The sequence below is a fragment of the Penicillium verrucosum genome, assembly GCF_028828655.1.
Source record: "Penicillium verrucosum strain IBT 35672 chromosome Unknown utg000001l_segment0_segment0, whole genome shotgun sequence".
Taxonomy (NCBI): Eukaryota; Fungi; Ascomycota; class Eurotiomycetes; order Eurotiales; family Aspergillaceae; genus Penicillium; species Penicillium verrucosum.
This window is the reverse complement of record NW_026643210.1, coordinates 11,541,554-11,562,781: the sequence shown is the minus strand read 5'-3', so window position 1 is coordinate 11,562,781 and position 21,228 is coordinate 11,541,554. Positions and strand designations below refer to the sequence as shown.

The 21,228-nt window shown below is 49.6% G+C and overlaps 7 protein-coding genes across 7 annotated transcripts; 3 read left to right on the top strand and 4 right to left on the bottom strand.

Moving 5' to 3' along the window:
• Positions 1-1,057: 1,057 nt before the first annotated feature.
• Positions 1,058-3,083, top strand: N7516_004241 (uncharacterized protein; the record flags this gene model as incomplete). The annotated part of the gene is made up of 2 exons (XM_057216961.1): positions 1,058-1,617; positions 1,673-3,083. The coding sequence occupies 2 exons, from the start codon at positions 1,058-1,060 to the stop codon at positions 3,081-3,083; spliced, it is 1,971 nt and encodes a 656-aa protein (XP_057078844.1).
• Positions 3,084-3,560: 477 nt separating this feature from the next.
• N7516_004240 (putative transcription regulator PAB1642) lies at positions 3,561-4,690 on the top strand (the record flags this gene model as incomplete). The annotated part of the gene is made up of 2 exons (XM_057216960.1): positions 3,561-4,394; positions 4,418-4,690. The coding sequence occupies 2 exons, from the start codon at positions 3,561-3,563 to the stop codon at positions 4,688-4,690; spliced, it is 1,107 nt and encodes a 368-aa protein (XP_057078843.1).
• A 448-nt stretch (positions 4,691-5,138) lies between these two features.
• Positions 5,139-7,455, bottom strand: N7516_004239 (putative forkhead transcription factor Fkh1/2; the record flags this gene model as incomplete). Its single annotated transcript, XM_057216959.1, is given in 4 exon segments — positions 5,139-5,205; positions 5,277-5,563; positions 5,574-7,256; positions 7,342-7,455. 4 exon segments carry the CDS (start codon positions 7,453-7,455, stop codon positions 5,139-5,141), a joined length of 2,151 nt encoding a protein of 716 aa, XP_057078842.1.
• A 1,515-nt stretch (positions 7,456-8,970) lies between these two features.
• Positions 8,971-10,816, bottom strand: pacC (putative C2H2 transcription factor PacC; the record flags this gene model as incomplete). Its single annotated transcript, XM_057216958.1, has 4 exons — positions 8,971-9,927; positions 10,038-10,242; positions 10,316-10,680; positions 10,739-10,816. The coding sequence occupies 4 exons, from the start codon at positions 10,814-10,816 to the stop codon at positions 8,971-8,973; spliced, it is 1,605 nt and encodes a 534-aa protein (XP_057078841.1).
• A 1,599-nt stretch (positions 10,817-12,415) lies between these two features.
• Positions 12,416-13,284, bottom strand: N7516_004237 (oxidoreductase, 2OG-Fe(II) oxygenase family; the record flags this gene model as incomplete). The annotated part of the gene is made up of 2 exons (XM_057216957.1): positions 12,416-12,839; positions 12,953-13,284. The coding sequence occupies 2 exons, from the start codon at positions 13,282-13,284 to the stop codon at positions 12,416-12,418; spliced, it is 756 nt and encodes a 251-aa protein (XP_057078840.1).
• Positions 13,285-14,497: 1,213 nt separating this feature from the next.
• On the bottom strand, positions 14,498-17,688 carry N7516_004236 (putative C6 transcription factor (Mut3); the record flags this gene model as incomplete). Its single annotated transcript, XM_057216956.1, has 5 exons — positions 14,498-15,550; positions 15,601-15,985; positions 16,044-16,655; positions 16,710-17,466; positions 17,550-17,688. 5 exons carry the CDS (start codon positions 17,686-17,688, stop codon positions 14,498-14,500), a joined length of 2,946 nt encoding a protein of 981 aa, XP_057078839.1.
• Positions 17,689-19,480: 1,792 nt separating this feature from the next.
• Positions 19,481-21,217, top strand: N7516_004235 (sugar porter family MFS transporter; the record flags this gene model as incomplete). The annotated part of the gene is made up of 4 exons (XM_057216955.1): positions 19,481-19,655; positions 19,713-19,915; positions 19,970-20,050; positions 20,102-21,217. The coding sequence occupies 4 exons, from the start codon at positions 19,481-19,483 to the stop codon at positions 21,215-21,217; spliced, it is 1,575 nt and encodes a 524-aa protein (XP_057078838.1).
• Positions 21,218-21,228: the final 11 nt, after the last annotated feature.

Below are 21,228 nucleotides of genomic sequence, written 5' to 3'. Positions count from 1 at the left end.
AGAGCTAAGTTAGTTAATCTTAACTAATTAAAATAGCTTTGTTAGGAGAGGTCTACGTGGTGGACGTCGAAGTGCATGGTGCAATGTGAGATGCTTGATTGAAGAGTTGAGAAAGTTAGGCTACAGAAGCTAAGAAAAAGACTAAGAAATCTGACAAGCTTCTAAAGCTACTAATGAGTCCCCATGGCACAACACCTCTAACCTCTCAGAAGGTATTTGGGAGTAGCGACTCCAACCCTTCCTCTTAAGGTGAAAACCAGTCAATTCTGAGGCTTTAATAGAAATATAAAAGCTTGCTATAGACGAGAAAGTTAGACCTACAGAAATATAGCGCTACTACACATTTCAAGCTATAAATATTTTATAATCAAAAATATATCCGTCCACCCCATAAATCGTCGAGCATCTCAACTTTAGAAGAACCTCGATATAACGGATAATTTGCCCTGTCTTAATTCATTGCGTAAATGCTATCCATGAATTAGGTCCTCTATTTGTGGATTTATACGTATCTATACCCAGCCTTGGTGTTTTTGTTCAAAAGTTGATTCAATTTCTCTTGACTTTTCAAAGTCAAACTAAAGTGCTAAGTATTTATTTACTTCTCTCCCAGACCAGGCTAGATAAGTTATTACCCAATGAAACTATTCCCTACTGATATCCTTGTCAGCTATTGGATCATATCACCTGCATGAAGAAAGAGAACGAAGAGAACAATAAGCAGGGTACATTGGTCTCTTTAATGTACTTTCACTACAAGCTACATACACATAAATGTATATAATCAGTTCATGATAGCCCTGGAGTAACTAGGTACATATGGATGTAGACCACGGGGATTTCCTTAGTTCTTTCCCAATGTACATCTTTCCCTATTCCCATCGCTCTTTCCTTAACTGACTGTTCCTTCCTAATTTGTCAATTCTAATCTAATCCCAAAGGCTCAGTGTGCGCGCCCACGCGTTTGTTTATATTCTTTACATTTGTCCCACTTCCCCTGCCTCTGCTCTTCATCTCACCGCTCGACTTTGCTTAAGCTTTATCTCAGTTTTTCAAAATGGATGTTCGCGAGCGTTTAAAGATGCTCCTCGAAGGAGATCCGGGTCTCAAAGATCTGAATACCGAGTTGAACAAGGCCCGAGTCGCCCGACCTGCCCCAGCCGCGGATGGAGCTGACCCTGCCCCTGCCGAATCCAACAAAGCTAAGCAAGGCGTAAGTGGATATGCTTTCCCAGTTGATTTTAAGCCGGAGAATGGCATGCAGTACCCTCTGAGTGGCCAATTTCCTTTGTCGTACATTCGTACCCATGTGGTTGGACAGCTACCTGAGTCGGAAGACCAGCCTTTGACCGAGATCAAGCAGGATGGTCGCCCCCACCGTCGTACTCCGGAAATGCACCTTGATGTTTCGGGCTTGCGCAAAGACGAGCGTGGCGACAGTATTTCTGACACGGATTCCGACGAGGAGCTGGTCACTGCGATCCCGGTTTCTAAGTCGTTCACTCCAGCCGTCGCAATGGCCCGTTTCCCTTTCAGATACCTCCATGGAGATAATGCCAAGAAAGTGAATGAGCAGTTTTATGAGGGCGATAAGTTCTGGAACCGAACTTGGTACCTGTATGTGAAATCTAAAATTAATTAGCAAAGTATATCGTCGCTAATACTCATCCAGGTATTATCTGTCTGTTCCGCAGGTTATCTCCCAAACCGCATTGCTTTTGATTCCCACTTTCCAAGCTCAAGCACTGCTCGATGAAATTAATTCGGCTCTGAACCTCAATTTAACTCTCACGGGCCCTGACAAGGAAGGCCTCGTGATTGAAATCAACAATGAAAAACTGCCTGCGCCTGTGTACCTTGGCCGCAGTAGCACCCATGATCGGAAGACGAAGTTGGAGGGGAAGGTTCCCTCGCCTCTTGAGAACTGGGGACCCTGGGTACAGCTGGTTGAGCCTGGTGTTGTCGAGGAATTTGAAAATAAAATCAAGCAGTCCATCGCCGCAGTCAAGATTAAGAAGAAAACCAACAAGCAGGCGGCACGAGAGGCCCGAATGAAGAAGTGGCAGGAGTGCCTAAGTCGTGTGCAAGCCTATTTTGGGCTGCGTCCCGAATTCAAGCCGAATGTTCCACAGCCGTCGTTTGCCAATGGTCAGATCGAAGCGATTGATGTTTTGCGACCTGTCAAGTGGGTCTTTCAAGATGACCCCATTTTCATCAGCATTGATCTTGAGTGGATGGACCGTTACGGCGCTATGGGCTCTCTGACTGAGGTTGGAATTTCGACCCTGGATATGTTGGACTTGAAGGGTGTGCCCCCTGGTGATTACGGAGAGAGGTGGTTGAGATTTGTTCGATCCCGCCACCTGCGTGTGAAGGAGTACCGAAACTGGGTCAACAACACTCACACTGCCGGATGTCCTGGTAACTTCCGATTCGGCAAGAGTGAGCTAATTCCACACGCCGAAATTCCGAACGTTGTGGACGCTGCATTTCACCCCCCATACATGGTTCGCCCGAAGGAAGAAAAGATCCCCGCATACCGGATTCAGTCTAAGGGAGAAAACGAGATCCCTTCCCACAAGAATCGGGAGCGCACTGTGATCTTGGTTGGTCTTGACCTCCATGGTGATATCATGCAACTCCAGAGAGCGGAAAGCCAGGTTTTTGCCAATCTAGACAAACCGTCTTCGGTCATTCGTGAGACGATCGACGTGGCAGAGCTGTACTGTGCTGCTACCGGAGAGACTCAGCCGCGAGGTCTTCGAGCACTGCTGGGCTTGCTGAATATTTTGAGTCCCGACTTGCACAATGCGGGAAACGATGCACACTACACCTTGCACGCTCTTATTCGATTGATGCTGAGAGTAGCTGGGGAGAGGCCGTGGGGATACGAAAGCGCTGAAGTTGGTGACAAGGAGCCCAACGTTAAGTACAATGAGGAGCGTAAGGATAAGCCCCAGGCCACGGTGAATCCCGAATATGAACGCAAGGACATGCGCGACGATGCCACGTTTGAATCCATGGCTGCAATGGGTGGAATTCCCCACGACAACATTGACGAAGTCCCCGTTTGGAGTCATTAAAACTGACGTCCAACTGCAACGATCGTCAATTCACGAAAGTGGGAGTGACGGAGCGACTGGAACTTCAAAGTCAGTTTGGGAATCGTGTGAACATACCTCGTCGGATGCCGTTGAAAGAATGAATGCGGCTCAGTGAGGTTTCAATTTGAACAGAATGCGTGAGATCAAAATGAGAGAAAATCTTTGAAAAAAAAAAAAAAAGGGGGATGTATGTGCTAGCTGCAGCTTTCTACAATCTGAGCTGAATGAAATCTCCGCTGAAATGATATTAAATCTTTTCTCGTTATAGTTCTAAGTAATGTATACATGCGACTGTGAGAAGTGACTATGGAATTGATATACCCCCGGAATGTTATGTCCCACTGACGACATATCAATGTCTGTCCCACCCTCGCCCCATCCCGCAATTTTAGTCTCCGATCTTCTCCCCTCCAACACCAACCACCTCAAACAACCACCTAAAAAGCCCCAAACAAAATGACAAGTCGAGGCCCTCTAACCGCCTACCTGCTATCAAGCACTCCCAATGCACTCAAACGCGCAACAACCCACCCCTTCCTCGCCTCCGCCGGCCACGGCACCCTCCCAAAACCCCAACTAAGCCAATGGCTCTCTCAAGACCGACTCTACGCCCAATCCTACATCCGCTTCATCGGCCTCCTCCTCTCAAAAATCCGCCTCCCAATCCAAAACCCAACCTCAGAAGGCCCACACCTCTCAACCCCAGAACAAAACGCCATAACCGTCCTCATCGACGCCCTAGTCAACATCCGCACAGAACTCGCCTTCTTCGAAAAAACAGCAAACGACTACGGCCTCGATCTAACAGCCATCTCCCCTGAAGAAGGCGGCTGCACACTCACATCCTGCGGACTGGGCTCGGACATCACTACCTCCGTTGGAATATCCACCACCGGCTCGGCGAGTTGTCCGGGGTTCACGGGCGGCGCGTGCGAAGGGCCGCATGGGAATGACAATGGCAATGGCAATGGCAATGGCAATGGCAATGGGAGCGAGGGCGGGGGCACGTGTCCCGCGTCCACTGATGAGAAAGCCAGGGCGTCTGGCCACGGTCTGTGTTTGAGTCAGGGGGAGTGCCAGATGCCGTCTGGGGGCGAGGTTTGTGCGCCTGGACCGCAGTTCAATGAGTCTGAACGCGGCGTCGAGCCTGCTCCTGTTGGTGGTGAGCGGTGTGGGACTATTTTCTTCTGTGCGAGTCGGACGACGAGGGCTTATATTGATATGTTTATGTCTGCTGGGAGTAGTGGGGTTTCTATTTTGGAGGGGTTGGCGGTGTTGTGGGCTACGGAGGTTTGTTATTTGAAGTCTTGGAGGTTTGCGGCGCGGTGTATGCGGGAGGATGGGGGGATGGGGAGAGGGATTATAAGAAGGATGCGGATGGGGGTGCGTTGAGGGAGAGGTTTATTGAGAATTGGTCGAGTGTTGAGTTTGAAGGGTTTGTTGATCGGATTGGGGATGTTGTTGATGAAATGGCGGGGCAGATTAAGGGGGCGGAGGAGATGGAGATTATGCGGGGAAGATGTTTGGAATGGTGGAGGCAGATTGTTTGGTTGGAGGAGAATTTTTGGCCGTCAGTTGCTGAATGATTTTATCTGATCTGATCAACTCTAGATTGAACTCTAGATCAACTTTAAATGTCACTACGATCACATATTCTGTTCTGTTGTAGTGGAAAAATATTGTATGTAACATGTCATACATCTGCCCCGAAGCCCATACATGTAAGGCCGTTTAGAAACGGGATGACTAGCAAAAGCAAGAAAGCAGGCAAAAACAACGCCGTTCACGACCTTCCCCGAGAAAATTATCAAATCAAACTCCGATTCCCAATCTCTGCTCCCAAAATAATGACAAGGTCATCGGAGCAAACCTCCCAAAAACAATAAAAATGATCAAACCGACCAACACCATTCGTAATGCGGAAGCGGAAGCATGAAGCATGAAGCAAATAGTAAAACACATAGACACAGTCTGCAAAGTGGACATGTTGTACATCACAAGATAGACAGTCTGCACCAACCATCGAAGTCAACATCAAGTAGCAGCCGCACGCGCAGCATTGCCTAGTTGTCGATGGTAAGAGCCGATAGGTTCGAAACCGCTAAAAATGATATTAGTTTCTGCGCGCAAGACATAATTGAATAGAAAACCAGTGTAAGCAAAGGAACATACCGAGCAAGATCAAACCCTGATCCATTATCATCTTCCTCCTCTTCCTGGTTTTCATTCCTCGCATGGGATTTTCCATTAGGTCTTGTATCCCCCGAATCCGACTGAAGCGGTGGCAGAGTCCGACTCGAGCCAAGCCCACTCGACGTTCCAGGTTTGCTGGGACTAACAAGATTCGGCGGCGGCGGAGAGCTACTCGGGAACCCGCCGATAATGCGGTCCTCCACCTCGCCCTTCAAGGGACTCATGTCCGGCGGCGGACGGGCAGGGGTACTTCCGATATCAGCGAACTTCCAGAACTGCGCGGGCGAGCTCATGGGCATGAACTTCGACGGGATCTGCGCTGTGCTTGGGGGCGGGAGACGGGGCTGTTGGCGTTGTGGGGCGGGGGGTGATCATTGAAGAGGGTTCTTCGTTGTAGTAGGATGAGGAGAGAACTGGTGGGGACCCGGCTACGTTGTCGGACATTCCGTACGCGCGGGCGAGGTTGTTGCTGCTGTTTTGTACCTGGGTGGAGATGCTGGAATTGTGGTTGTGCGAGCGCGATGGGAGCGGAGAGGGTTCGTCGTAGTCGCGTGGGTTCATGTGTCGCAGTGGGTGGTCGGAGCCGAGGCCTCGACCTAGATGGGAACCACGCTCTGGTGTGTATGCTTCCACCGGAGCTACGGGGAATGAGCTGAAGCCCGGGGATGAAACTGGGGGTGACTTTTTCGCGGTTGCTGAGAACGAGGTGTCGAGTTTGCTAACGTTGGTCCCGCGTGCAGATGACGGGGGCTCTTTCGTCGCTGGCGAGGACGGGGCAGATGATTGAGTGCCGCCCTTGCGTGTTTGCTTCTTCCGGTACTCTTCCCGATATTCCACTGCAATCTGCCACTTCATGCCCTTGCCCGGCTCGTCGGTCCGGCGGGGGACCTTCTGGAACGCCTTGTTTAGCGAGAGATTGTGGCGGATAGAATTCTGCCAGCCGCTTTGAGAGTGTCGATAGAAAGCGTATTTATCCTTGATCCAATTGTAGATGCTGTTCAACGTGAGCTTCTCCTCCTCAGTGGAGAAAATGGCCTGGGCAATCAGCGTCGCATAGCTGTACGGCGGCTTGAGGTCCTTGGAAGCATCCTTGCTGTAATCAATCTCCTCCGTGCTCTCCATCATCATGCCTCGGTTGTAAAGCGGGGACTGTTTAGCCGTGCGCTGGCCAGCGGTATCAGGCGACCGCGGCGGGGGTGTCACCTGGCGCTTGAGGAACTTTGGAGCAGGCGCCAACGAAGGCCCGCCAGACGAAGATGGTGGCGCAGCCTCGTCGGTCTGGGATTGCTGAGGATGGGCATGCTGCGAGGCATCCCAGGAAGCCAAAGCCGGATCGGGCTCCTGTCCGCTAGCAATGCGCTGAGCGCGCTCGATAAAGCTGGGCTGGATATTGGCCTCGTCACCGGGCGTAACAAACATCATTTGTGTATTGGCCACCTCGATGATGTCGCCACATGAAAGTATCGCATCGGTGCCGCGCTTTATAATGCCATTGTTCAAGCGCACCCCATTCCGGCCATTGACACGGATATGCCAGGCAGGTGTCTCCTCTCCATCGTAAAAGATCTCGGCATGCAGTCTCGACACAAATTTGCTGGGGCCCAAGTCGACATGCACATCTGGCAGCGCACGAGCGGCAATTGTAACGGGGCTGGACTGTTCGACAGCCCGTTGTTCGCGGTCCGGTTCGCGGCCGATATTGACATGCAGGGTTTTGACGTAATAGGTCCAGTTGCGGCCGGCGATCTTAGCATAAGCCTGGATGCGCTGGGTATTCTCGGTCTTGGTGTTGGAGTGGTCGCGCGACACGCGCAATTCCTCGCGGGGTGTGTTCAGGTATGAGATAACTAAATCGACCAGGTCTTGATTGGTAGCGGGTTCGTGTTCGCCCGCCGAGTCTTCGGCTTCGTCACCGGACTCTTGTTTGACGTTCGGGGGAGGGGTGGCGCGGCGGTCAACCTAATCAGATGAGAACGGATCTTAGCTCCTGTTTGCGCGGGGATATATTTAGGTTCAGACTAAACGCTCTGTTGTTTTAACTCACCTTGCGCTTCTTTGCGGATGGCCGACTAGGCGATGAGTCCGGAGCCTCTGCGTCGGAAGTTTCTTGCAGTTGAATTTCCTTGCGCCGCGCGCGGCGGCGGTTTGTGAGCGGCATATCTGTATGGAATTCGCTCCTCCTTCTTTCCGGTATGATGTATTGGCGAAATCGATTCGTAGATGGTTATTCTTTTTTTTTTCTTCCGGTTGCGTAGGCAATCAAGTCCGAGTCTAAGTACTCCACAAACAAGCGCGGGGCACTAGAGAGGAAATACGAAAGCCGATGGCAAAAGGAAAACACAGAGTTTTAAGAAAAAAAAACAGTGAACCTTTCCAATATTGGATTCGGATTTCAGCGCCCCAGAATCGTTCAGATGGTAGAACCAGAGAACGAAGAACGTCAGAGCACGGATTTGCCACCACGGAAGAAAGGAAAAGGAAAAAAGATTGAAAAAAGCAGAATCCAGTCAGACTGTCAACAAGATTAAAAGGCTGGATATCTTATTTTTTTAAACAGAAAACTCCCCCAATCGAAAGGTTGATATTGTGTGGCTGGATGTTATTATCGATAATCCCTAGGCCGATCGACACGCGCAATGGCGTCTGTTTTGGGGGGTGACCGCCTTGTCGCGTGGAGAACGTGTATATCACAACAAAAAGGAAAATATGAAAGAAATTAAAGAAGAGAGAGAGATAGAGAGTGAGAATATAAGAAAGACAAATAGAAGAGAAAACAAAGTCTACAAGTAAGAAAAAAAAGAGAAAAGAAAAGAAAACGAAGTGCGATTGGGATATGACCGTAAACAGAGTGGTGGAGTTGGTCATAACAGTGTATGAATACAGGAAATGGTCACCGATAGGCGGAGATAGCACTGAAATACCAATACCAGCACGTGCTCAACGTGGGATTGAAGATGCTTCCGAGTGCAGAGAGAGTGGAACTTCAACATATCCAGATGCAGATGTTGGATGTTCGATGATTATTTTCTATCATCCCTTCATGTAGTTATATTCTATGTAAGGTATTTCTTTGATCTTCATTGTTCTTAGTATGTATATAGCCATGTATAAACTATCTATCTTAAATCAATGATTTGTCTACTACACGCATGCACATACTTTTGTACACAAATCCCCAGATTTGATCAAAATGAGATCTGCCCGTTTGCGTCACTCCCCGGATCTGGTTTAGCTTGGAATGTTACTTTGCCTTTTTGGGTTTGACAGGTCGATCTCTTAAGGATATGTACTAGAAGGTAACATCGCTTTCGATCTTCCAATCTTTCAATCTTTCAAGGATCTAAGGTTCTACAGGATGTAAAGGAGACAAAGACGCAAACAACACTTTACGTCAATAAACAAGTTCACATAGTTGAAAATAGTTCCATGGAACCCTAATAGTCATACAAACAGGACAACAAACTTGAAGATGAAAGCACCTGAAAAGTACCAGAAAGAAATGGAAAGTTTCTCCATTGAAAAAAAAAAAGAAAATAATAAATAAAACAGCCTTACACAAACAAAGGACACCTTAGTAGAAAAAGGGGGTGTAGAGCGGAAAAAGAGGCAATAAACAAATGTCGTCACGGGCGTGAATGAAGCTATGGCCAAAGGCAAGAAAGAGATGAAGAATTTACTCAGGCATTTTGGAGTCCCCATCCTCATCCTCATCCTCATCCACACCACGTAATGTGGGATAAAAGACTCCCTCTCCCTCACTTGAAGGCTTGTGCTCTTCCCTAGGCTGCTCAGAAGCAGCACGACTGGCAGTCTCAATTCCCTCCATGGCATCAAGTCCTTGAGTAGGAGAAGCCGAAGAGGTCTGAACTCCATATTGAGCAGTACCAGCCTCGAGCAATTCAGAAACCAAGCGACGTAGGTTCTCAAGCAGACGGACCTTCTCAACCCAAGCAACGTTGACATCCCGCTCGGCAACTTCAGTGGCGGCTTGCGCAGTACGCTTAACTGCCTCCTGGTTAGGACCAGACGAAGTACCTGACAGAGCAGGGTCAATCAGGCTCTCGGAGATGTGAACAGCCTTTGTGGGAGTACGCTCGCCGTCGTGCTTGCTATCCTGGGAGATGTCCATGCGGTCCTCGGTGGCAGCACGCTCGGCGGGCCGGGCACGTTGCAAAGTACCACCAGTGTAGCGGCGACGATCGTCGTGGTCATACGCACCACTCAGAGTGGAGGGTGGTGCGGCACCTGAGGCGGTCGGGTAGCCTGCGGACATGCTGTCGGCGACAGTTGCCGACGGCAAGCGAGGGTACATGCCCGGGCCGCTCTCATGGGGAGGAGTCACGCGGTGAGCGTGGTGCATGGAGATAGGAGAGCGGTTAGAGGTGTATGACTGTGCGCTGGAAGGTGGGGTCAGAGCTGGGGTGCCGACCGAGGGGGAGTGGGCCGAAGCAGCTCCCATGGGGGTTGAGGTGGTTGCGGTAACGTGGCTTGGCGGGAGCTGGGTTGGAGGAGAGTGGGTCGCGCGATAGTTCATGCCGCCATGCACGTAATGCGCGCCGGGCTGGGCAACGCCGGCAGCCGCGACATTCTCATCGCTTTCGTAGATCGTGTTCTGCATTTGCTCGAGGAACTGATCGATGTTGATCAAATCATTCTTAGTCCGAACATTTGACATGGGGGAAGGTGGTAACCAGGAGGCTGAGAACTTCCAGGGCTGTAACCACCACCACCACCGCTGACCGCAACAGGGGCAGGCATTTGCTGATATTCAGGTACGGGGCCATTGAGGAAGGGAAGTTGAAGGGCCTGGAGACCAAGCAGACGTTGGCCGACCGCGGCATAGGAATTAGGGTCGAACTGGCGGCGCTTCAAGTCGCCAAAAAACTCGTTCAACGCGTCATATCCACGCTTACGATCATAGGGGTGGCCTCCCTCTTGTCCTTGACTTAAGGCGTAGTATACATTGCCGTAGGAGTGCGGGTTAGGAGCCTGAGGTGGGGGGGTGTGGCTGGTAGTACTGCGGGGGCGGCGCGTGTGAATACTGGCCATTGATACCATTGATGGGGCTCTCGAAGTAATGTGTGGCAGCAGCATAACCCTTCGGGTTTTGGGGGAACATCATATCAGGATGCTTCATGCCGGGTTCGGGGGAGCGGATCTCGGAGTCGTCCGCATGAGTCTTGACATGCTTCTTCAAATCCTGGGGACGCTTAAAAGCCTTGCCACAGAAATCGCACTTGTGAGGCTTAAGCGGTACATGAACGCGGATGTGGGAGGTGATATGATCACGTTTTACTGTTGTGGTGTTGCAAGTGCCCCACTGACAGGTCAAGTTGAGGTTGTTGGTGCTTTTGCGTCCAACGTGACGCTCACAAACGTGCTCCTAAACGGTAATCATTAGCATCTCTTTTCGGACAAGAAGATTAATTGATCAAGCTTACATATAAAGACTCGGCCGTAGGAGACTTCTCAGTGCATCCAACCCACTGGCAAGGCAGCTGCTCACCGACACCGTTCATGGAGGGGCTGTTCACCGCCGCGGTGGCGGCGGCGGCCGTCGCGGTGACTGAGGCGGATGGAGTTGGGGTTACTTGAACCGGCGCCGTTTCAGAAACAGGCGCAGGCAAGGTCGCCGTAGTAGAAGGAGTATGATTTTCCGTCATAATGCCAAGAATACTTGATCTGGGAGTTGGCGGAAAGCCTAGGGATCGAAAGAGAACAAGAGAGATCAAACTAAGAAGATCAAATGACTATATAGAGGAAACACCGTATAGGTATACAATGTAGGCGAGAAAGAAAAGGGGGGAAAGAGTGAGAGAGAAAATGGGGGTTTCTCCGCAAGAAGAGGAAAAGGAGCCGAGCCTTTGCCCAGAAAATACCGCTTTGCTAAGCCTGGCGGAAGGACAAGGAGAGAAACCAAAAGACCAAGACCGGGCCAAGAGTCGGTGCGGGCCCCAAGGACCAAGAGGCGTTGGCGCCATGGCTTTTGACTGGTGGACCGAAGAGGAGGGGGAGAACGAGGGGCTGTGTGGGAGCATTCCACAGCTAACACGTAGCACAGTAGGGTACAGTACGTATGGTACAAAGTACAATTCTGTACGGAGTACATGTATTTTAATCTAATTCGAAGGTTTTTAATATACGGCCGAAGCTAACTCTGTACGGAGTACACAACTGGCCTATAACCTACCTAGGTATGTAGTTACTATGTATGTATCTTATAAGCGATTTTAATTGCCTCCGTTTACCCTAAATCAGTTTAGTGCAGACACACCGTAAATTCAAGGTAATTACTTAACAGACAACTGTACATCTTTACGGGCTCAAATGTTCCAATATTGAGAAAGTAAATTGAAGCCAAGAATGAAACAAGGAGTGGCGTATTCGTTTCGCCAAGCCAACCTTCCAAGAACATCCCATGGGCAATGCTTCTTGGCAGCCAAGTGATTCCTCTTGCCAATAATTCCCGCTCCGGGCACCAAGACTCAAGTCTTGGGAGTCTTGGAGTCTTGGAGTCTTGGTATGACCACATTCATATCCCTTTTGTATTAACTTTGTCCGAGTGTGACAAGTCCTCTGATTTAATCCGGCTGCCTGGTGCCCTAGTTACGACCGGCATGCATCAGTCGGTTTCGGATTCCGCACTGGAGATATCCGATGTTTTTACATGTAACCACATATGTTCTAACTACCTGTCACCTTGTATAATTTACATCTGTAGAATTTATATCTAGTTCTATTCTATTTAAAACATTTCGGCCTAACCTCGGGACATGTCAGACTAACCCCTGCCTAGGTGATAGTTATATAAATATATATACTTACTAAGCTTGTCATCCCGGACCTCAGGTCTTGACGAGGGCCTAGCCCAAGCATTCCAGTTCCTCCTTGGAACATGACTTGGTCAGTGGCTTAGCCAACCGAACCCAAACCCCACGTGCAGGGGTTTTCTCTCTGCGCAAGTACCACCTCACCTTCCCGAACGGTTCCTCCGCTTTGGCTGGTACCAACTCCAAACATTCAGCCCAACCTTCGTCCCCTTCGTGACAGGGAACGCAGCGTGCCAAGTCTCCGGATACCCTATCCCATCCGGCCGAAGATTTTCCCAAAATACTGCGTTACCCTTGATAGGCTTGAATGTGATACCCATCTCCCCCCTTCCCTACCCCATCCCGCTGCTCACACTCCAGGAACCGGCACCACCCCTCCCCATAAGGCATCCTCAACCGCGGAAAATTCGTCCCCCCCCCCTCACAGTCCGCATCGAGATACACCATAAACGTGCTAAAACGGTCCCCGCCCCGCGCCAGCGACCCGGCCCAGTCATAGTGGTGCCGGTAGTGGCCGGAGGCATTGTAGCGCTGCGCCCACATGCGCTCGATGTACAAGTCCGGATGCCAGCCCTGGAAGGCGCGGGCACGGTCTTCCAGGCAGCGGATTGTGTCGTCGCGGTCGAGAAGAGCACGGTCGGAGAGGCGTTTGGTTGGGTCTACTCGTTCTGTTTGGCCATCGTAGACGATTGACGGGGTGTATTTATTCACGCTGAGATTTGGGGGAGGTTTGTCCGGTTAGCTTGGTCTGTGGTTATCTTGTGTGTGTGTATTATGGTATATATCCGTGCGTCTTGGGGGTTGCAGTTGAGATTGGTAGTTTACCTCATGTCCAGGATGTGGTTTGCTTCAGTTTCTGAGATGAAGTTCTCGATATAAATTATCAACGGTTCGCGCGAGAGGAGATGCACGCGATACCCCTCTGTGCTGGGACAATTGAATGGTACGCCATCTTCGGGGCTGATGAAGCTGTCGTCGGTGAGGTTGATGCCAGGTCCTGGTGCGTCGGACTCGTCGAAGAGGTCGACGCTGTCCTCGCGTGGTGCTAGCAATCCCGGGAAGAATCCGCGCACTAGCGGGTCGAGGATGAAGATATATACCGGGATCAAGTAGAGGGCCCAGGTAAAGACAGTAGAAAACTTTGGAAGTGATGCCATTGGATTGGCTATAAATAGTCACGGGGATATGTAGCCAAGTAAATGTACAAGGGGAAATTGGGATTATTAGATCTCCATGCGACCGGGGCGGAAGTTTGCGGATGCTACAATCGATCCGTCTCTGGGTATAGATGAAGGCCCATAGGCAATGGAAGAGGAATATGATCAAGAATAGGTGTTGTAGTGTAGAGCCATTGAAGGAGAGGTTCTGGAGGTTGTTGGAAATGTCGAAGTATGTGGGTCAAACAGATTGTGGGCTAACCCCAAGTTAAGATGAGTATGACTTCATTGGAGCATTTAACATACTACCTATTACTATTTAATTACTACGGTATATATCTTATACATCGTGTCGTTTAGCAAAATAGTTACATCTATACATCTATAGCTATACGGAGTTAAGGAAGTGTTTGGGGGAGGATGCAGGACTAATTTATATTCGTTGAATGACTGGTTCGATTTGTTGCTATACGTATGTATGGTCTATACTCATCCATGGATGTTCATTTCCTTGGATTCTACCCCTTTGGAATACTTCACTTAGTAATTGACATTCCAACTGCAAAACAGACTCACGAAGCCAGATCAACCGTCCAGGTGCACACACGATGGCCAGTCAGCCATCCCTCGAGGTCCCGAGGTCCTTTGTCGATGAGCGTGGCGATGTATCCTCTCACAGCCTGGACCTTGAGCACAATGGCCGACACAAAAACAAAGTGATTTATAGCTAATAGTGTATCAGCAGTATACCAAGGCAGGAATGCCGAGGTACCCGATCCCGACCGCTCCGTCAAGATGTTATAACGTCAGCAAGAAGACGATATCCAGAGAACGCAGATGCAAATATAGATAGTAGGTATCTGCCATATATCGCAACAAGGAGAATAGGGAGGGAGGAGGAAGGCATCTGCAGAGGCTGACCGAAAAGGGTTGACCCAGTACTTGATCCAACTACACTAAACACATACAGCCGCCCAAAATGGTACACTCACCTCGCTCTGACTTCCATCAAGTGATCGACCTTCGAAAAGAAAGAAGACATCAAATGATATAGAAATTCGGTATACATTTATATATATAGCTAAGTGAAAAAGAAAAGTGAGACTCCCAACCCCAACCAGGTATCAACAGTTTTTACACCAAGATTTTGGCTTTCATGATAGCATATCCTCGTAAAAAGCAGATCAAACAAATACGACAAACCAGACAAAGGTTAAATGCTGTTGGCATTCATCCACTGAGCCCAATCCTCAGCAGACGCCCCATTGTTCGGTCGATACGCGGCATTATTGCCAAACAGATCATCAAAGGAGATCCCCAGATCCATATCCATACCCATACTTTCATCCATGCCCATGCTGAGATTAGGCAATCCATTTGAACCGGGCATTTCTGGCTGTTGTGGTGCGGACTCGGTTCCCATTTCGTTCGGATTGTTGGGCTGGAAATTGTAGCCCTGCCAGACGAAATTCTGGTTCGGAATTGAGACCAGGTCTGGACTGCTGATCACCTCTGATGGCGTTTGGCTCTGCGAGATTGGGGAGTGGACGCGGGACGAGGTTCGAGAGTGGGAGGGGCGGAGGTGGCTTGGTACTGATGACTTGATCCCTGGGGGATTTGCCATGGGGTAATTCGGGAGGTTTGTGAAGTCAAAGGTTGGGGTGGAGACCGCTGCGCTGGAGGGGTCGCCGGGTGTGGCGGGTCCCATGCCTGGCGCTGAATCGAAGGGATACTTCGATGACATGCCTGAAGCGTCGTGCCGGAAGTGATCATCTTCCAAGGTAGACATGGGCTGTGTTGGGTATGCGAATGGATCATCTGATGGGAACATCATTGGCATGAGATCTGGGAGGTTGGACGGATTGGTGAATTGCTGAGCCCATGCTAGACTTGATGGTTCTTGAGTGGGCATAGAGGGTGTCATGCCTGATGAGGAAATATGTTCCGGGGTGGTCATGGTTTCCGTCAGCAGCTCGGGCGTGTTTGAAATCCAAGTGGACTGATGATTAATGTCAGTAGAGCGATTGCTGACAGGCTGGACATTGTCCAGACTTCGTTGTCGGCGGTTCTGGCCATCGTTAACAGGAGTCTGGGACATCATCTGCACTGGGAAAGTGCTTGACCGATGTGGCAGCGTTTTCTCGAAGGAAGGCTGAATCTTCAGTTCAGGCTCGGCAGTGTTGGATGGCGCGGGCCGCTTGAGATTGACAGGAGTCTTTGAGCTCTGGCGATTTTTCAACATCTCGGGCAATGTCTTGAAAAGGCACTGCAATATAATTAGTCAAAGCCATTCCAAATTAAAGCATGAGCACTTACGTTCAAGCTCTGAGAACACCGGTCGGCAGCAAGACTTTTTTTGGCCAATCCGGCTAGGGTATTTTTGCCCTCCATGGCATCCTTCAGGACACCATCTTTGGCTGTAGGTGAATCCGGATTCTCAAGCACGAAGAAGATCAAGGAGAGGATAGCGAAATAGGTCGTATACATGGTGAACCAGAAGGATCCATTGAGAAGTCCTCTCTTTTGCATTCCGGTAGTGATGTGAACAATGTTTCGGGAAACGCTGACGCAGGCAGCTGCACAGGCATACGAGCGCTTGTCCACGCCACGCGCTTGAGAGCCACCAGACACGTAGTGGAGGAACGGGCGGTACATGACCATCTGCACGTGGGCGTAGCTTATACGAAGCAATTGCCGTACACTAGTTAAATATTAGTCAAATTGATTCCGTATATTACGGCTGTAGACATGAGACTTACCGTTCAAGCTGCGGCGACACTTCTGTGCCCGGTCGCAGAGCAGGAGGCAATTCCTCCATCCAATTTTGCAGATCTCGCTCGATCTCCCGAATTTTCGAGTGGCTGACCATGTATCGCTGGTCTGACTTGGAGCGGTAGCGAGCATTCTTGACGGGGTAGATATATTTCACCACCTTCAGAATGATGTTGGAAAGACGCGTGTGTGCATTGCATCCAGCCATCAGGGGTGTATAGTTAGACGGGGGTTGAGTGATTCCTTCCGAAGTAATATAATCACCATCCACCTCCATTGGGTACTCTTGATCGATATCGTCGTCACTCAGCATCTGAGGGAGTCCCAAGAGCGTGCTCACGTAGATGTCCATCTTGCGGACGACCCAGAAGATGCGCTTTCGAAGTTCTCGTTCAAGGGGGTTAAAGTCTGCCGCAACAGAGCGATGGAGACCTAATCGCAGTGCTGAACGAAGTGCAATTCCCACATATGAGTAGCATGTGCTCAGCTTCGCAGAGGATTGGAGGAAGAGGACCATAAAACAGATTGCCTGCAGAGAAACCAAGTCACGGCAGTCGGTGATCTCCAGCAGTTGCCGACCAGCCTTGAAAAATTGGAACCTGTCAAAGAAATTAGTCGGTGGCATAGATTACTGCAGATTTCCTATGACTTACCCTTGGCCTATAGCGTCTTCGTAGCCAGACAAATCCAGGGTGCCCTGCCCCGATTCATCGTCCGAGAACAAGCAGCCAACGGCGATGACGATATATAAAAGCGGCAGGAAAGAGTTCTCTTGGTTCGTGAATTGTTCCGGGGGAGTATCGTAAATGCGATCCAGACTTGCGAAAAAGGAGGGTATATGCACAAATTTCATCAACGAGCAGGCATGGTCGATCGCATTGTGACATAGGCGGCGCGCAACCTCCCGTGGAGGCAGGTCATGTGTAGGAGGTAATGTTGTGTCTTGAGGCGATTCGGACATAGACTTCGGACTATCTAGCATATGCGCGGTTATCGAGGGGCGCGATCGTGCCATTGGGCCCGAGATATCTGCGGCGCCCAACTGTTTGCGTAACCGGCGAACAAAGAGAACACCCGAGGTGTGCCCATGATAATCCCAATGGCCCTGATCATCCCGATCTAAGCAGCCCGAATTGTCGACCATGGTTTCCAATAGGCCCTCATCTGCCCCTTCTTGCACTGTGTCTTGTACAATCGACGGTTTGGCATCTTCGGTCGCTTGTTTCGATTTTTGAGCGGCTGTGAATTTCTGTTCTGTCGCATGTACGTCTAGTTGCGGATCATCGAGGTCGACATTTGGGAGAACAATTCGAAGGAGGGCTTCGGCTTTTTGGAGCCGATTTTCAAGGGCCTCGACATACTGCGGGGCAGGATTTCGACGACGGTTGGAAGGTTGGTCGTACGAACACTCTACATAACGACTGTTAGGGCACATGAAGGTTTTTTTTTTTTTTTTTTTCCCTCCGAGATTAAATGCATAGGGCTTTGCGTACCATAACTATAGACCGTGCAATGAGTGCATGGCTGTTTGCCATCACATTTGATTTTTTTTTCTGCGACATTCGTCGCAAGCGCGGCCGACCCGTCGCCTTTTCTGCGCAGGTAGTGATTTGGGATCTGTGGTGGAGGCATCATGGGTAAGACTGTCATGATGATCGTCATCATGCGAATACTTGAAGTCATTCATGGGCGCGGGATCCTCCTCATTCTCGCCAGAAACAGGGCTCGTCGTAGTCGCCATGACTGGATATCTGAGGTTCGTAAAATGCACGGAGTCATGTAAAGACAAATGGTGGCCTTGGCGGGCGATCCGAAGTGAATATCACTATCTCACCAAATGTCATGGATCGCCCTTATTTTGAATTGATAAGCAGAATCAAAGAAGAAACGGATAGTGGAGACTGGTGCAAAGTCTGACGGGTGTTCGATTGACAGTTCGCAGGGGAAAAGTAAAGCAGTAGAATTTGGAGTACTAGTTGAAGGGTGAATCTTAGGATTTTAGAGTCTTTGGAGTCTTGGGAATCTAAAGGGTCTTGAGGGGAAATGGAGACGATGATGATGATTATTCCCGAGGGCGGTGTGTGGAATATCAAAAGACGGTTTCAAGAGTCAAGGTATCAAGTTACGGAGTACTCCATAACAAAGAACAAGTTCTTAATTGGAGGAAAAAAGATGATAATAACAGAAAAGAAATAATCAAGTTCATAAAACAAGTTCAGTTTAGTCATGAAGAGTCATGTCATACGCCTTTTGACTGGCAGGTGGATATTCGGGGGTTCAATATGCGCGACGCCGATACATTTAACTTCCGTCTTGGGTCTTTTTTCTTCTTTTTCTTCTTTTTTCTTTTTTTTTTTCTTCCAGAATTTTCCCTCTTTCCTCCTTCGGACTGAGGCATTTTTGGGACAGAGATTTTGATATTTTTCATCCAATCAGAAGTCGAGTCACTCACTCCACTACCCGATTTGACTAGACCCAGTTCCTCCTCCGTACGGACTATAATTACCTAATCACCAAGGAGTTAGGTGTACTCCGTCACGGAGTCTCCGAGGAGATTAGAAAATTCCATATGTACAACATACTCCAGACCTATGTGTTGTATTCCTTTGGGTTGGAAATTGAACTGCAGACTCATGTGGAATCTTATTAATAGGTTCTCCTTGGAATTTATCCCGAGTACTCTAACTAGTCTTATTAATGTATATTGTATAACTATTGGTCCTTCTCCGGGGTTTGCATTACATGGTTACAACATACAACATAGGTACCATCATGTACGGAGTATCCCGGCACAGAAAAGGAATGATCACCTGGACAGAGACTAATATCTTGCTTAATTCTATTTCTAATATTGTGACATCACATCACTACGATAGGATCCATTGCGATACAAATTATACAGTACTGAGCACAACATACAGTCCTGGACCCTGAACGCCCTTGCCACCCACTGCCATCACGAAGGGGTCTGTCATGCAGAGGAGTCTTTGAAACAAGGCGACATGCGTCAAAATGCTTTGACAGCCCTGTGACGCGAGTCATGGGGAATGCAAACATTAAAATGACCCTATCACCCTATCCACGGGTTCACGATATGCCTCATTAATAGCCCTTTATGTACATTAACATCGTACATCAAGTTAACTGGGCCATAATTATCCAAACAACTCCCTATTAATTAGCCTATTGACTATCACCCTCTAGTAACTTTAGTCTTGAAACGACTCTGAAGATCCCTCGCATCCCGCATGACATTCCATTCGCAATTGGTGCCCCTGCGGCACGTCCCACCTCCCCCAAGGTGGATCGGCATGTATAACAACGCCAAACGCGACTTTCTCTACTCCGTAGCTGGGCCTTATATGGGATCGTCTCGTCCTCCAATGCCAATTTTCATAGGCTATGGAGCCAAGCGACACATACTATGACTTTCTACCTCGTCACCTTCTACTCCGCTTTTGCCGCCCTGGGATCATTCCTGTTCGGTTATGATTCCGGCGTGATCTCTTCCAGTATCGAGCAGGAGGCCTTTCTGCGCCAATTCGGGTCTCCAACACTGTCTGACGCCGTCGCTGGGGGAATCATTTCCTCGTATATCGGTAAGTCTCTATCTTCCTCGGATCTTGCTGCGATCGGGATCTAATATTGGTGACCAGGAGGCGCAATCGTGGGCTCGGTCCTCGCCTCGTATATTTCGGATTCCTATGGCCGTCGAATGGTCCTCTTTATCGGTGGTCTTCTTGCCACTCTGGGCGCTGGCCTCCAGGGAGGCGCGGTCAATATCGCGATGCTTATCGCCGGTCGATGCATTGCGGGTCTGGCAATTGGGCAGATGTCTGCCACTATTCCCGTTTATTGTGTAGGTGGACACAAACACGATCCAGCTGCTAAGCTTTATCTGACGTGACCCCAGAGCGAAATTGCCCCGCCACAGACTCGGGCGATGTTAGGTAGTATGCAGCAATGGATGATTGGCTTGGGGTTCGTGGTTGCGGTGAGTAATTGCCACTGGGATCTTGCTCTGACCCAACTAACAAGTTTAAAGCAATGGGTGGGATACGGATGCTCCCTTCGAGGAGGAGTCTTCTCCTGGCGTTTTCCACTTTCCTTTCAAGCCGTGCCGGCAATAATTCTGACTTGTGGCATTTGGTTCCTTCCTGAATCGCCACGATGGCTCATGGAAAAGGGCAGAGAGGAAGAAGGCCGCTCAGTTCTCGCCCGACTCCATCCCAACCAAGGCGTAACTAACAACCAACTACTCGAACATGAGATGTTCCAAATCCAACAGAGCCTAGCATCCGAGAAGCAATCCGCTGTACGATCCTGGCGTCACCTTTTCCTCTCCCCGCGCTGGCGACACAGGATCATCTTAGCTTGTGGTCTGCAGGCATTCACCCAATGCTCAGGCACAAACGTAATCTCAAACTACGGCCCAGGACTCTTCCGCACGCTCGGCTTGACAGCACCAACATCCCTCATCATAATCGGACTCTGGGGCGCGCTAGCCCAGTTCTGGTACACGGTCTTCATGGGTTTCATCGACAAAGTCGGCCGTCGGAAACTGCTCATCCCATCATTGCTGGGCATGGGAGTATCCCTGTGCATTGAAGCCACGCTAGCACGGTACATCGATTTCAGCGATCCCAACGTCAACCCACATGCTCTGCGAGCCGCCGTGGCCATGTTCTTTGTTTTCTCATTCTTTTTCACGGCTCTTGGCATGATCTCCTGGGTCTACCAGACTGAGATCTTCCCTACGCCTCTTCGAGCCCGCGGGTCGTCCATGGCGACTGCCACGAACTGGAGTGTTAGTCTTATCTTTACGCAGTGCTCGCCTATAGCATTGACGAATATCGGGTCGGATTATTTCTATTGCTTTGCCGCATTCAATTGGGCGGCGATGGTGGTTGTTTGGGCGTTTTATCCTGAGACTGCGGGTTGTTCTCTTGAGGGTGTCGAAGAGGTTTTCATAACACAGTTTGATGATGGGCACTCGGGGAGCTCTTTTGTTGATGTCAACACTCCTGTGGCTATTACGCCGCGCTCGCAGATTCGGCATAAGGGGCTGCATCCGTTGTCGATGCATCCTACTTATGACACTGTTAGTATTGGTAGTAGTCACAGTGCGTCTGGGGATGAGATCGGAACCAAGGAGGTTTAACTTGTATGATA